The following is a 16,223-nucleotide window of genomic DNA, read 5'->3' as shown; positions in this document are numbered from 1 at the left end:
TCTAAACCCCAGCCTCTCCCCTCCGCTCCCAGCCTCTAAACCCCAGCCTCTCCCCTCCGCTCCCAGCCTCTAAACCCCAGCCTCTCTCCTCCGCTCCCAGCCTCTAAACCCCAGCCTCTCCCCTCCTAGCCCCAGCCTCTAAACCCCAGCCTCTCCCCTCCTAGCCCCAGCCTCTAAACCCCACCCCCTCCCCTCCTAGCCCCAGCCTCTAAAACCCAGCCTCTCCCCTCCTGGACCCAGCCTCCAGGATCTGGGCTTCCTCTGACTCACCCTCACAGGAAGCCAGTTCACACTGTGCATACCTGATGACTCAACACCTCCTATGCTTGAATACGTTAAATACGCCACAGCACCAGGTTCCATGTTCCACGTTCCAGAAACCTCATCCAGGAGAACGAGGGGCCATTTAACACCATGTTCCATGTTCCAGAAACATCTAACACCATGTTCCAGAAACATTTAACACCATGCCAAGCCTGAAGATTTGCACTACAATGAAAACATGTTGGACAGATATGGTTCAAGCTCTGTAACGAGAATGTGTTAGACTCACGCTAGGCTATAGTCTAATGGGCTTGTGTAAGCGTGAGAGCGGGCGAATACGTGTGTGTGTGTGTGTGTGTGTGTGTGTGTGTGTGTGTAACGCCACGAAGGTGCAAACCCAGAACATTAGGATTGGTGAGATGGAGCTTCAGCAGAGCCTGGCACAGCGGAGTCTGGGTATGGGGCAGGAAACGCCCTCAACACACTGCTCAACCAAAACGCTCCCCCTCTCCTCCCCCTCTCTCCCCCTCTCTCCCCCTCCTCCCCCTCTCTCCCCCTCCCTCTCCTCCCCCTCCCCCCTACTGCCAGCCACAGGGAGAGAGAGGGGAACAGAAGAAAACAGAAATAGGTCACAATAGTAATCAGCAATCCAACACAACCCCCCTCCCCCCAACCCAGACCCCAAAACCTCTGGCATGGCCGACCAACACCAGCTTTCCACAGCCAGACTGCCTCAGCCTTCCACTCAGCAGATTCCATTCTTCAGCTGGACCGACAGACAGACAGACAGACAGAGACAGACAGACAGACAGACAGACAGACAGGCAGATAGGCAGACAGACAGGCAGACAGACAGACAGACAGACAGGCAGGCAGACAGACAGACAGGTAGACAGACAGACAGACAGACAGACAGACAGACAGACAGACAGACAGACAGGCAGACAGACAGACAGACAGACACAGACAGACAGACAGACAAACAGACAAACAGACAAACAGACACACAGACACACAGACACAGACACAGACACAGAAACAGACACAGACAGACAGACAGACAAACAGACACAGACAGACAGGCAGACAGACAGGCAGGCAGACAGGCAGACAAACAGACACAGACAGACAGACAGACAGGCAGACAGACAGACAGACCGACAGGCAGACCGACAGGCAGACAGACAGACAGACAGACAGACAGACAGACAGTCTCCTTCCTCCCTGACGCTCTGCCTTCTCTTTGTGTTTCCCCTGGTCAGGAGAACGCTGTGTTTTAACTGACAAACCAACCCTACTATACAAAAGACCCAGGTGTGTTCTGGGACAAAAGACCCAGGTGTGTTCTGGGACACACGACTAATCCGGCCAGTACGCCACGCTTCCTGGTTCCCCAAGCTGGTCAGAAAACAACAAACAAACTCAGGCTGGAGAACAATCGAACAAAAGGTTCTACAGAGCTAACGTGTGGTTCTCTAGATCAATATCCAAATCTAGGAAAAAAACAGCTGTTTGTGCAAGACGTTCTGCGTTCAGGCTATTTAATAACACGCTACGATACGCAGCATAGCAACAGCAATACAGCCCAAATATTTCTGAAGATGATTTTTTTTTCTGTTGTTAAATGGTTGGAGTGAATGGCTGGTGGGATTGAGAGGAAGCCTGATTGAGGGGAAGCCTGATTGAGGGGTAGTCTGATTGAGGGGTAGCCTGATTGAGGGGTAGCCTGATTGAGGGGTAGTCTGATTGAGGGGTAGCCTGATTGAGGGGAAGCCTGATTGAGGGGTAGTCTGATTGAGGGGAAGCCTGATTGAGGGGTAGCCTGATTGAGGGGAAGCCTGATTGAGAGGAAGCCTGATTGAGGGGAAGCCTGATTGAGGGGAAGCCTGATTGAGGGGTAGCCTGATTGAGGGGTAGTCTGATTGAGAGGAAGCCTGATTGAGGGGAAGCTTGATTGAGGGGAAGCCTGATTGAGGGGTAGCCTGATTGAGGGGTAGTCTGATTGAGGGGAAGCCTGATTGAGGGGTAGTCTGATTGAGGGGTAGCCTGATTGAGAGGAAGCCTGATCGAGAGGAAGCCTGATTGAGGGGTAGCCTGATTGAGGGGTAGTCTGATTGAGGGGTAGTCTGATTGAGGGGTAGCCTGATTGAGAGGAAGCCTGATCGAGAGGAAGCCTGATTGAGGGGTAGCCTGATTGAGGGGTAGTCTGATTGAGGGGAAGCCTGATTGAGGGGAAGCCTGATTGAGGGGAAGCCTGATTGAGAGGAAGCCTGATTGAGAGGAAGCCTGATTGAGAGGAAGCCTGTAGCTAAACCATCTCAGTCTTCTCTCAGTCCAAGGTGCCTGTTGAGCCAAAACACCTCAATATTCAACCGCACGCAGGAGCTCAGTGTTCAGGCAATTAACTGACCGACTCTCAGGTCCTCCGCATTCCTCCCACACACCCCTGATTACAGCAGATAAACACCCACCAGGAGACACACACACACACACACACACACACACACACACACAGGAACGGGCATCACAGGGGCAGCCAACAAGACATCCCCCTCGCCATTGCTGTAGTGACATTGTCCTGATTCTATGGAGGAAGGGAGGTTCTGGCTATCTTACTGTACATCTGTCCATGGTAATAACCTTGTGACCTAGCTAACATCTGTGGGGCTCTGGCTAGCTAACATCTGTGGGGCTCTGGCTAGCTAACATCTGTCCATCCATGGTGACCTCATCAATCATGGCCATTCACTAGTTGCACTTGTTTTCATTTCTGTCCCACCTCATTTGGACGCCCACGCTGCCTGTGGGAATAAATCAAGACTTCTAAAACCGATGATTTCTTAGTTCTGAAATATAACATGATGATAACTTCACCATAAACATCATAAACTGACATTTCTATTTCTACTATTCAGGTATTCATCCACAGCCCATCACATAAGTAAAAACACATAATCTACTCGTTAGACCCTTCCTGTAAGCAATGTCAAATATTATAAAACTAATAAATGGAATATTATAACTGAATAATCAACTATTAACCCTTAATTATTGCCTGATATATCAGTAGCCTGTCCAATAACACTGGCCCGGTGCTCATTATGCGATGACGTCGCGAGGGTAACAGGGGGGTGGATGTGCACGTGGAGCTGCCCCCCTCCTCCCCCCACATCAATACATGCACTATTAAGATGAGCAACAATAACATCAAAGACACCGAGCGGGAAGGGCCGAGAACACCCCCCCACTGCAGAGTAATAACAAGTAGACTACAGTGGAGTCTATTGTTGTGATTAAAACAATGTAGCAACTGAATTTACAAATAGAAAAACACAATAAACACAATAAACACAGGGTCAGTGCTGCTCTGATGATGGCTTCCATGCGTGCGTGTGTGACACATGTTCTAGTTGAAACACGTTTGACACACTGGACGTTGTTAGTAGCCTTTAACGCGCTGGACCCATGTGGACAGGACAGGACAGGACAGGACAGGACAGGACAGGACCGGACAGGACAGGACCGGACAGGACAGGACAGGACAGGACAGGACCGGACAGATGCGTGTCTCTGGACAGGACAGACAGGACAGACAGGACAGGACAGGACAGGACAGGACAGATGCGTGTCTCTGGACAGGACAGACAGGACAGACAGGACAGGACAGGACAGGACAGGACAGATGCGTGTCTCTGGACAGGACAGACAGGACAGGACAGGACAGACAGGACAGGACAGGACAGATGCGTGTCTCTGTCTGGCACACAGCGTCCATCGCTTCTTGCGCAACAACTGTTGGCGAATTCCCACCAAAACAGGAAGCTCCCGATCCTGGACCTGGACCTGGCCGACCATCACTATCCCTGGACCTGGACGACCATCACTATCCCTGGACCTGGACGACCATCACTATCCCTGGACCTGGCCGACCATCACTATCCCTGGACCTGGCCGACCATCACTATCCCTGGACCTGGCCGACCATCACTATCCCTGGACCTGGCCGACCATCACTATCCCTGGACCTGGCCGACCATCACTATCCCTGGACCTGGACCTGGCCGACCATCACTATCCCTGCAACGGGGGAAATGACCGTTCAGACGTCCAGGGGTGACGGTGGTCGCTTACCTGCTTCCCCCGGTAGAAGAGCCGTTGTTGTTCAGGGTTTACATTGAAGATCTCTTGGATTTTCAACCGTAGAGACTCGATTTTAGTAAGCCTGGAAAGATCCTCTACGGTCCGTGTCTCCTTTCCGTCAATGGTCCGTATCTGAATCCACATCTTTCCCTAGGACCACCTCGAAGGCTTTAGAAACGTGTTTACAGCAGATCCAGGGGTTGGGGGGAAAGGGGAATAGAAATGAAATGTTCAGAGCTCCATTGCGCCTTCCTCTGCAGGGGAGAGATTAGGTGCGTTCGTTTAGGTGACGTCGGGTTGTAGCCCGTCACGTGGCTGAATCTGAGCCAAACCCGCCCCACCGTTTAGGAAGGAGCTCACTGGAGGTCTGGTTCATTTAATGACTGTGATTAATGAGGAAACTGCTGGACGAGGAGTAGTGGATCCGCAGGAAACACGTTTAAGTTTAAGACACTGGATTCACGTGTTAATAAAGAGCAAGTGGTAGTAGTGATAGGCTGATAAAATAGAGATTATAGCACCTAAATGGGCCTTCTAAATGCCCATCCATTTAGGTTCCGTTTTCCTAATTATGGCCACCATATTGATTCTTCAATTTATACAGCATAGTTGCAATCCAGTTTTGTTAAAGGCAATCAGTCAAGGCCGCCAATTCCTAGGGTTTGGGGAAATGTAGTCCCAGACACGACCATCTTGTTTCTACACAGGTGCATCTATTCTCTGATTGCATAGGATTCTATGCAGTAGAGCCAATCAGACAAATAGATACACCTGTGTAGAAACAAGATGGTCGTGTCTGGGACTACATTTCCCCAAACCCTATATTTCAGTCTCATCACAAGTAGTTTTGCGAATTCAAAAGAGAAACAGGGACCTGCCTGTATAGATCTGTCTCCTGTCCTCCCTGTATAACTCTCTCATACTACGGAGGATAATATCTTTGGGGAAATTCTGTTCTGAAATGGTGCGGCATCCGCGAGGAGACCGTGCACCGCCGGGCGGCCCAAGCACACTAAACGCAGAACACTTTCCTTGCAAGTGGCGTCTCACGCATGGGGTCACGGCGCCAAGCAAATCTCGCGAAATAAAATCCAGTATGGGTACAAAGCAGTTAAAGTGACATGCTTTCTTTTTAAAGCCTGAGAATGAATAACAAAATAAACTCGATGGTTATCCAAATCCAAATCCAACGGGTGGCGTTGGGGAAAACTTTGCAATTAACACAAAAATCAGTCGGCAAAAGTTTAAAGCATTATTTTGATGTGTGCATGTTTAGATGCTCTCGGATTATCGCGAGGTTTGTTGGGATCATGTTTCGTCTCTAAACCCGCGACCAGAGGGTGAACCAAAGGTTTATGGCCCACAATCTGAAATATTAATAGGCTACATATTGCATTTCTATAACCATGGCCTCAACATGGATCTTTTTTTCTCTCTCCATAATGTATATATTGTTAGACTTTGGACCGTGCAGGCCTCGGATAGGCCTATAGACTCAGCGCCATTTGACTAAAATTTGATGGAGCTCGGTTCAATTGTTGGTCTTTAGGGACATCTAGTGGTTGAAGAGGGTACTTCCAAGAAGTGCGTAGTCCTCGGTCCTAGACTACATCGCCAACCGATATAGAACAAAGACTTTATAAATGACTTTGCGGACTTTCTGTTGAGGATTAGCCGATCAGAGCTTCTCAGTTCAGTTAGGACATTTCTCCTCCGCTACCGCCCCTCTGACCTGTGGAGTCCCTCAAGGACCCATCCTGGGCCCCATCTTATTTTGACTCTACATGCTGCCCCTAGGCTCTATTTTTGGAAAGCTCGGAATGTCCTTCCACTGCTACGCTGACGATGTCCAGATCTATCTGCCCCTACGGTCCAAAGACAAGGACTTAGTGGAGCCATTACTGGACTGCCTGAGTGACGTCAAGTCTCGGATGAGCTCTAACTTTCTAAATCTTAAAGAGTCCAAGAGCGAGATCATCCTTTTTGGACGACACGCGCCCTCAGCTTGCTGTCGATGCCCTGGGCCCCTTGAGCTCCAACATACGTTCCTCTGTGAAGAATCTTGGGGTGGTTTAAATTTGATAAACAGATCAGTACTGTAGTAAAGACAACTTTTTTTCAACTGCGTCTCCTAGCTAAGACCAAGCCCTACCTCTCTGCTACTGACCTAGAGAGGGTGATCCATGCCTTCATCACTACTAGACTCCACTACTGTAACGCCCTGTATGTTTTCATGGACCAGTCTTCCTTTAGCCACCTACAGCTGGTCCAGAATGCTGCCGCTCGCCTCCTCACAGGCAAGAAAAAGTGTGACCACATCACGCCAGTCCTGGCCTCACTCCACTGGCTCCCAGTCCGCTTTCACATTGATTTTAAACTCTTGCTAATGGTTTTTAAAGCCTTAAACGGCCTGGCCCCTCTGTACCTCTCCCAGCTCCTGCATCACCACACCCCAGACAGGTCTGCTGACCAACTGCTGTTTGAGGTGCCAAAAACTAGATCATAATTCATGCACAACAACTTGCCTATTTTCCGTCATAAGCAATTAGGAAGTTATTGACATAATGGCCTACTAGTTGTAGATATGATCATGTGAAATAAATAAGGCATTAATAAGTGCTTTATAATGAATAATAAACAGTGAATGCGCTAATATACATGTAATAAGCACTGCAGCAGCTAGTTAGTGTTAATAAGTGTAAGTGAAGTGTTACAGTAAGGGCCAACAACATTATATTACACTCAACCTAATATAATAAGGTACATACAGTAGCCTACATAATTATAATAAAGTCCATGTTCCATTGTTTTCAAATAACCTGATAGACCATTGAACACATTCCTGGTAATAGTTTAGAAAATACTGTACAGTTATGAAAATGATAAGCTTCTGATCTGTGACTGAAATATTTTATTAATGACTGTTTTCAGATATTGCATTATCAAAACACTGAGCTCAATTTGTCAAAACACTGATCTCTTTGACTACAACATGACTAGAATGGACATATCAAATCATTGTGTTAACATGTTAAGCAGGGGACATAAGCGCTCCTTTTTATTTACATTAGGTTTCCAAAGAGTCGCTGTCTTGAAAAGAACATGCCGAGCAGCACGATGAGGATCAAAGACAGTTTTGATTCCGTTTCACGATGTATTGTTGGCCATGAATTACACTGACACGTTTCAAGCCTTTGTCAAAGCATGTCTTTGGGTGTAGGGTGCCGCCTAATATAGATGAAATAAGTGACAGATGTTATCTATCACAAGTAAGACAACTCAATCACTCAATCAATCACTCATACAATCAATTGGTCACTCCAACAATACTGGCATGGCGACTGCAGTATGAAAAATGTACTCTTTTCACTTAAAAACCTCTTTTGATGAAGACACGGGGAACACATTAGATGTGTCTATGTACAGTACAAGTGTTAGAAAGGGGAATACCCCTCTTTACATTGCAATACTATAGGGATCAGTGCATCAGTAGTACAGTTGTACGTTTGTAACCATAGTGACTGACCTCTCATGGCAGACTGGCCTCAACACTGACTACACTGACCTCCTCCCCCCTGCACCTCCGAGCCCCGAACTCACATCCTGTCATTCTCACAACAAGCCCATCTCCTGGAGTGACACAGAGGGGGTCAGAGTCTTTGGAACTCTGCAGGATCTTGACACACACACTTGGTGGCTGATTCTGAAATGAAAAATGAGAATTACAGGGTCAAGTCACACACACACACACACACACACACACACACACAACCACAGACAATAATAAAGAAAACGACAGAGTTTGTCTAACGTGGAACACAGACGTTTTGAAATAGCGCGCAAACTTGCGTTAGAGAGTTGAGAGAGTTGTGGACCAACTTGAAAGTAGGCTATATCATTATTAAAACATCAGGCATTCATGATACAACAATTAATGACCACTATTGTGTTAATATTTACCTGTAAACGGGTCACCGATGCTGGTGAAGCTTTGTGGTTCTTTGTGGTGATAGAATTATTCCTGGTCCCCTCCAACAATACGAACATGAGGGAATGATTTGTCACAAATGTCATTATTTCGGGAACACAAAAGACAAAGCAGGGGAGCCACCCGCGCGTAGCTGCATCAATAAATGCTTTTTTACTTTTGGGCAGTTACTTTTCTTTGAACGAGAGAATATTATTATATTAACGCCAAATTCAGGATACTCATGGTGCACCTGGGTTGTTATGAACGGAACGCTGCTAGGATGCTAGAATAGCCTAAGATAGAATATAAGATAGAATATAAGATAGAATATAAGATAGAATATAAGATAGAATAGCCTAAGATAGAATAGCCTAAGATATAATATAAGATAGAATAGCCTAAGATAGCCAGCGTATGGCAACAGTCTCTCCTCGTGGCTAGAAATAAGACGGACGACTGCTTGAGCTCACTACGTCTATCCTACTACACTGAGCTCACTACGTCTATCCTACTACACTGAGCTCACTACGTCTATCCTACTACACTGAGCTCACTACGTCTATCCTACTACACTGAGCTCACTACGTCTATCCTACTACACTGAGCTCACTACGTCTAGCCTACTACACTGAGCTCACTACGTCTATCCTACTACACTGAGCTCACTACGTCTATCCTACTACACTGAGCTCACTACGTCTATCCTACTACACTGAGCTCACTACGTCTAGCCTACTACACTGAGCTCACTACGTCTATCCTACTACACTGAGCTCACTACGTCTATCCTACTACACTGAGCTCACTACGTCTATCCTACTACACTGAGCTCACTACGTCTAGCCTACTACACTGAGCTCACTACGTCTAGCCTACTACACTGAGCTCACTAGTCTATCCTACTACACTGAGCTCACTACGTCTATCCTACTACACTGAGCTCACTACGTCTATCCTACTACACTGAGCTCACTACGTCTATCCTACTACACTGAGCTCACTACGTCTAGCCTACTACACTGAGCTCACTACGTCTAGCCTACTACACTGAGCTCACTACGTCTAGCCTACTACACTGAGCTCACTACGTCTAGCCTACTACACTGAGCTCACTACGTCTAGCCTACTACACTGAGCTCACTACGTCTAGCCTACTACACTGAGCTCACTACGTCTAGCCTACTACACTGAGCTCACTAGTCTAGCCTACTACACTGAGCTCACTAGTCTATCCTACTACACTGTCACACCTGGAGCTAAAGGTGCCAAGTGATTTACAGTGATTTTAGAACTCACCTGTGACTCACAAAGTTGGTCGTTTTGCCAGGAAGTGTATAAAAGCCAGAGAGGAGGAGGAGGATGAGCCAGAGAGAGAGGGAGAAGGAGGAGCCAGAGAGAGAGGAGGAGGAGGAGAGAGAGAGAGAGGAGGAGGAGCCAGAGAGAGAGGAGGAGGAGGAGCCAGAGAGAGAGGGAGGAGGAGAGAGAGGAGGAGGAGGAGAGAGAGAGAGAGGAGGAGGAGCCAGAGAGAGAGGAGGAGGAGGAGCCAGAGAGAGAGGAGGAGGAGGAGGAGCCAGAGAGAGAGGAGGAGGAAGAGGAGGCGGGCGGGCGGGCCCGCCTCCTCTCTCTCTGGCTCCTCCTCCTCCTCCTCCTCTCTCTCTGGCTCCTCCTCCTCCTCTCTCTCTGGCTCCTCCTCCTCCTCCTCTCTGGCATATCGCATTAATAAGTGCTTTATAATGAATAATAAACAGTGAATGCGCTAATATACATGTAATAAGCACTGCAGCAGCTAGTTAGTGTTAATAAGTGGTTCTAAAGCTCTTGGAGCATTGACTCCTATTAGTAGCCCAATGCTTGCATCAATTGCTGTCAACTCAACCTCCTCAAGGTAAGACAATTTTCTTAAATCCTTTTCTTTTGGAATATTGTCATGTGTTACTGGGATTGATTTTTGCGTAAAAATATCAGGCAGCTTGAGAAACGTGTCACTGTCTAATGCAGCTACTTCCATACCGGAAATTCTATAACTGGATATTGCCTTTTCTTGACCCATTGTCTTTAAAAGTATCTCTGTCTTTTTACCAGGAGCGTGAAGCTGCATGGACAACTCCTCAGTGCAAAATGTTGCTGAGCTCCCTGGGTCTAGGAAAGCATATGTTTGAATGTGCTTCGTTCCTTTTTCCAATTTAACTTTGACAGGCACGATTGCCAGCGCGCACTCTTTGATTCCGGCCCCAGTATAACTACGAGTTGCCATAGAGACAAGAGCATCAGATGCTTTTCTTTGATTCTCCTTTGTTATATGCAACATTGTAGGATGTTTTTGTTTACATACATCACAAGTCATACGCTTCTGACAACTCCTACTCATGTGCCCTTTCTCTAAGCACCCAAAACATATTCCTTTAGTTTCAAGAACTCCACCTTCTCATTATTTGATTTGGTTTGAAATGCTTCGCATACCTCCATCGGATGGTTTCTGTTACAAAACAAGCAGGGCTTTGTGAAGGCACTTGAACTACTGATTGCAGGTGAGGCTTGCTTGTTGTGATGTGGTTGCACCTTTTCTAGCTCAGCCATTGACGTTAGTGAAACAGCTGTAGCAAAACTGCTCCCCCTGCTGGTAGATTTTGAAAATGCTTTGTGTTGCACTTTTGAGTCTGAGGCTTTGGTCAATGAACAGTGGATTTCTCCAAAGATTGGATCCAACATGATTCGAGACTGTTTGTCAATAAAAGCAAGTACATCCTCAAATGTGGCTCTCTTATTGTGCTTGTCATGAATGCCACAGGCTATTGATCTCCATCTTTCACGAAACTTAAAAGGTAGCTTTGACACAATGATCCTCATATTGGAGGGTGCTTCAAGATCTTTTACACAGTCCATCTCCTGCATTGTGTTGTAGCAGCTTTTCAGAAAGATTGCATACGACCTTAAACCAGATGCATCCTCCGCCTTAATAGCAGGCCAACTCATTGCCTTATCCATAAAAGCAGATGTGATTTTCATTTCATTTCCAAAATGCCATTCCAGTTGTTCCTTGGCTTCCTTGTATCCTACACCTGGTGGCATGTGAAAACAACTGCGCACGAGCTTCCTTGGTTCTCCTGAGGTGTATTGTTCCAAGTAGTACAGCTTTGCCAATGTTTATTTATTTTAAAATAAAAGTGTTCTTGTATTTTATTTTTTTTTGATTTATTAAAAGTTTGTTCTTCTATTTAAAAAAAAGCCGGTAGACGAACATACTCCAGGAGCTTGCTCGATCGCCTCGTTGAGAGGGGTCAGGGAAGAATTTTTACAGCTCACTTATCTGGCCCTCGGGTGATTACTGTTTTTTTGCTTCCCTCTGGAATATGTAGGGGTGGGATGTCTGCCCTCCTCCCTTGTTCTCTGTAAAGCGCATTGTGTTGCCTCTGGGTATGAAATGCGCTATATAAATAAAGCTTTGATTGATTGATTGATTTGCTGCATATCCTCCGTTTTGGTTTCAATGGTTTGTTCAATGGCTTTAATGAAAGATCTGAACTGCAGTGGGTCACCATGAAAGACGGGGATTTCTCTTTGTGGAAGTTGAGACATTAAACTTTGTTTCACCAGCAGTTCATTTTGCCTTGTCATGACATCAGCAAGAGAATCGACCCTTGGAGTCTCCGTTTCCATTGCGCATTGGACACGCCTATCGGTTTGGAATGGGGTTATGCTTTGCACCTCTGATTCAACCTGAAATGTGGAGGTCAGAGATATTTTGGTGAGGGTTAATTATTTCCTTTTTTGCTGTCGTTGGAACAATATACTCAGTTGGCGAACTTGCGCGGCTACCCATTTCCGTGCGTAAAAACTGAGACTCCGACAGCACTTTTATTTTAGCTTCAGCCTCAGCTAACTTAGTCTGCATTTTAAGTTTTTCTTTTTTTGCTTTTATTCGCGTTTCCTCCATGTCTAACTCCAGTTGCGCATCCAGTGTTCCTTGTTGCGCCTCTAGTATGGCGCGTTGAACTCGGGCTTCGGAGCGCAGCAGACGCTTTACTGCGCTGGCTAGAGGATTTACTCTTTACTGAAGTCTGTGAAACGCTATCAAGTGGCCATATTTCAGATTCAGTGACAACATCCTTTTGGTGCTGCAATTCTTTCTCGGGTTCAGATTCTACCTTATCAGCATTAAACCAAAATTTAACATCACGTAGGAACTGCTTGAAACGCAACAGTTTAGGTTCGTACCAGTCGTTATGGTCGAACTCTTTTTCATCTTCGGGCAATAAAGACTGGACAGTCACTTGCAATTCCATAAACTCAGCTAGGTACTCATTAAAAATATCAACGTGTTGTTTTACCAGTTCATTTGTGTTGGGCTGATTAGCCTCCATAAGCGTATTTATTTCATTGCATTTACGAGTGAGAACACCCAACTTCCCTCGCCGCGTTGCCATTCGTTTATAAAGTTCTTTTTCTCTCTCTACCACCATTTCACCCGTTTCACCCTGTTGCTCCATAGTTTCTTTACTTATTTAGCACTTTTAGGGCGCGATCAACATTTGGGTTTCAAAGTTCTTCAGGAGTTATTCGTCATTCAATACGTCGTAATTTGACTTTGTTTGTGCCGATTATCCATAGTCCATTGTTCCATGCCTGGGAGAAATGTTTGGAGCGTGGCTTAAATGACGCACCTCTCTCGCTCTGTAGTTATTGCAAAGAAAATGTATTTGTTGTTCCAATAGTCCATAGTATTCCATATTCATCCAAAAAATAAACTTACAAAACCCATTGTTCAGATACGGAGAGTGTGGTCAAATTACGGTGTTGAACCACACCTCTCTTTCACCTTGGCACCCTAATTCAACTTCCCCTTGTCCTATATAGCCACACCCCTTGACCTCTCTATCCTGTCCTCGGGAATCCAACTCAAAAGGCCATTAGGCACATGAAACAAAACAAACAACAATAACACAAAACCATCACTCATCCAAGGCCATACCTCAAAACATAAACCATAAATATTCAACGAAAATGGCTGTAACAGTCCATGTTCCATTGTTTTCAAATAACCTGATAGACCATTGAACACATTCCTGGTAATACTTTAGAAAATACTGTACAATTATGAAAAAGAGAAGCTTCTGATCTGTGATTGAAATATTTTATTAATGACTGTTTTCAGTTATTGCATTGTCAAAACACTGAGCTCAATTTGTCAAAACACTGAGCTCTTTGACTACAACATGACTAGAATGGACATATCAAATCATTGTGTTAACATGTTAAGCAGGGGACATAAGCGCTCCTTTTTATTTACATTAGGTATCCAAAGAGTCGCTGTGTTGAAAAGAACATGCCGAGCAGCACAATGAGGATCAAAGACAGTTTTGATTCCGTTTCACGATGTATTGTTGGCCATGAATTACACTGACACGTTTCAAGCCTTTGTCAAAGCATGTCTTTGGGTGTAGGGTGCCGCCTAATATAGATGAAATAAGTGACAGACGTTATCTATCACAAGTAAGACAACTCAATCACTCAATCAATCACTCATACAATCAATTGGTCACTCCAACAATACTGGCATGCATGCAGACTGCAGTATGAAAAATACACTCTCTTCACTTAAAAACCTCTTTTGATGAAGACATGGGGAACACATTAGATGTGTCTATGTACAGTACAAGTGTTAGAAAGGGGAATACCCCTCTTTACAGTGCAATACTAAAATAGGATACTCCCCTCGATACATAACTACAGTACACAGGGTCCCATTCTGGCCCTCGTTTTGTGCTGTACAGTATTGGTTTACCTTGAGCATGTGGGAACCTTTTCTGGGGCCCCGGCCTCAGACATACTGGAGCAGACTCTGGGTGTAGGGGTGGGATATGGCTTGGGTCTGTAGGGGTGGGATATGGCTTGGGTCTGTAGGGGTGGGATATGGCTTGGGTCTGTAGGGGTGGGATACGGCTTGGGTCACATCCATACCCACCTCATTCACCCGGTTGATGAACTTCAGGCATGTGTTTGACCATTTGAATGTGAATTATTTCAATTTCAGTTATGAAATAAGAGTTCCCCTTTAAGCCAGAGAAAATGGATGAAATAAAACAGCAATTTTGCGTTTACCTGGTTATTTTTAATGTGCACATGAGCCAGCAGCCAACTTGTAGTTGATATAAATCGGTATTAGGTATGATATTATTATGGTATTAGAATGAAATCAATGACAATATCCCTGGTCACATCACTTCATGCATGTAACATTAACGGTAATGTTACATAAACAATAAATTAATATTGAGATTAAGGACCAATAATAAAGAAAACGACAGTTTGTCTAAGGTGGAACACAAACAGAAGGTTTGAAATCAGCGCGCAAACTTGCGTATTGAGAGAGTTGTGGATCAATCATTATTAAAACATCAGCCATTCATGATACAACAATTAATGACCACTATTTTGTTAATATTTACCTGTAAACGGGTCACCGATGCTGGTGAAGCTTTGTGGTTCACTTTGTGGTGGTGATAGAATTATTCCTGGTCCCCTCCAATACAACAATACGAACATGAGGGAATTACATGTCACAAATGCAATGCCCATATCCCGCCACTAGAGGCGCGATACCAACTTTCCGCTTGACCAATGTGTGTCGTTACTCTGGTATTATGGCAACTTCTTTCCTCGTGGCTAGAAACAAGACGGATGACCGCTTACGGCTCACTACGTCTAGTACACTGTCAGAAATGTAACCAAAAGTGCCAATCAAGTGATTTTAGAACTCAACTGTGACTCACAAAGATAGTTTTGTCAAAAGAGTCTTGTAAATCGTGACGTCACAGAGCGCCCTTGTGACGTCGGCCAGGAGGAGTATAAAAGCCAGAGAGCCCCGGAGAGAGGGAGAGTTGAGGAGGAGGAGCCAGAGAGAGAGGAGGAGGAGGAGGGAGAGAGGAGGAGGAGGAGCCAGAGAGAGAGGAGGAGGCTCCTCCTTCTCCTCCTCTCTCTCTGGCTCCTCCTCCTCCTCCTCTCTCTCTCTCTCCTCCTCCTCTCTCTCTGGCTCATACTCCTCCTCTCTCTGGCTCATGCTCCTCCTCTCTGGCTCCTCCTCCTCCTCCTCTCTCTCTGGCTCCTCCTCCTCCTCCTCCTCTCTCTCTGGCTCATACTCCTCCTCTCTCTCTCCTCCTCCTCCTCCTCTCTCTCTGGCTCATGCTCCTCCTCTCTGGCGGGGCGCGTTGGAGCAATTTATGCCTTAAGCTTATTTATTTAAAAATGATTTCGGTTTTATTATGAATTTTGCTATGCATGTATACCTATATCTGTTGGCTACAAAAGGACATCAAAACGATGTTTCCAGCACTTACCAGTTTCTTACAGTTTGACAAAAGTGGCGGATGTGAAAACGGTCCAACATGCCTCATGGGTGAGGCGCGTTGGACCACGTAGTGGGGGGGACCAATATTGTACATTGCCTTAAAACCCATACAAATAAAATGATCTTCTTACAACTATATGTTATGTGCTACATACATGTTTTTTTCACTACCTGCATGCATTATTTATACTGTTAGGTATTTATTATGTATAGGCCTAATAATGTCATGTTCTATACGATATTTGCTCATATATTTAGTATTTATTTGATCATAAGCCTATGTATATTCTCACAACAACAAGCCCCTCTCCTGGAGTGACACAGAGGGGGTCAGAGTCTTTGGAACTCTGCAGGATCTTGACACACACACTTGGTGGTTGATTCTGAAATGAACAATGAGAATTACAGGGTCAAGTCACACACACACACACACACACAACCACAGACAATAATAAAGAAAAGGACAGTTTGTCTAACGTGGAACACAGATGTTTTGAAATAGCG

The 16,223-nt window shown here is 45.6% G+C and overlaps 1 protein-coding gene across 1 annotated transcript in view; it reads right to left on the bottom strand.

Annotated features, from left to right (window-relative positions):
* Nucleotides 1-4,652, bottom strand: part of uhrf2 (ubiquitin like with PHD and ring finger domains 2) — a 51,090-nt gene extending 46,438 nt beyond the window's left edge. The window contains exon 1 of the mRNA XM_084460010.1: nucleotides 4,396-4,652. Within this exon, the coding sequence (XP_084316136.1) occupies nucleotides 4,396-4,548 (153 nt within the window). The 5' untranslated portion in view covers nucleotides 4,549-4,652. The remainder of the gene's footprint in view (nucleotides 1-4,395) is intronic.
* Between the last annotated feature and the right edge of the window lie 11,571 nt (nucleotides 4,653-16,223).

The sequence above is a fragment of the Borostomias antarcticus genome (assembly GCF_949987555.1).
Source record: "Borostomias antarcticus genome assembly, chromosome: 30".
In the NCBI taxonomy this organism is placed as follows: Eukaryota; Metazoa; Chordata; class Actinopteri; order Stomiiformes; family Stomiidae; genus Borostomias; species Borostomias antarcticus.
Note: the sequence above shows the minus strand (reverse complement) of the source record. Positions and strands in the feature narration are given on the sequence as shown.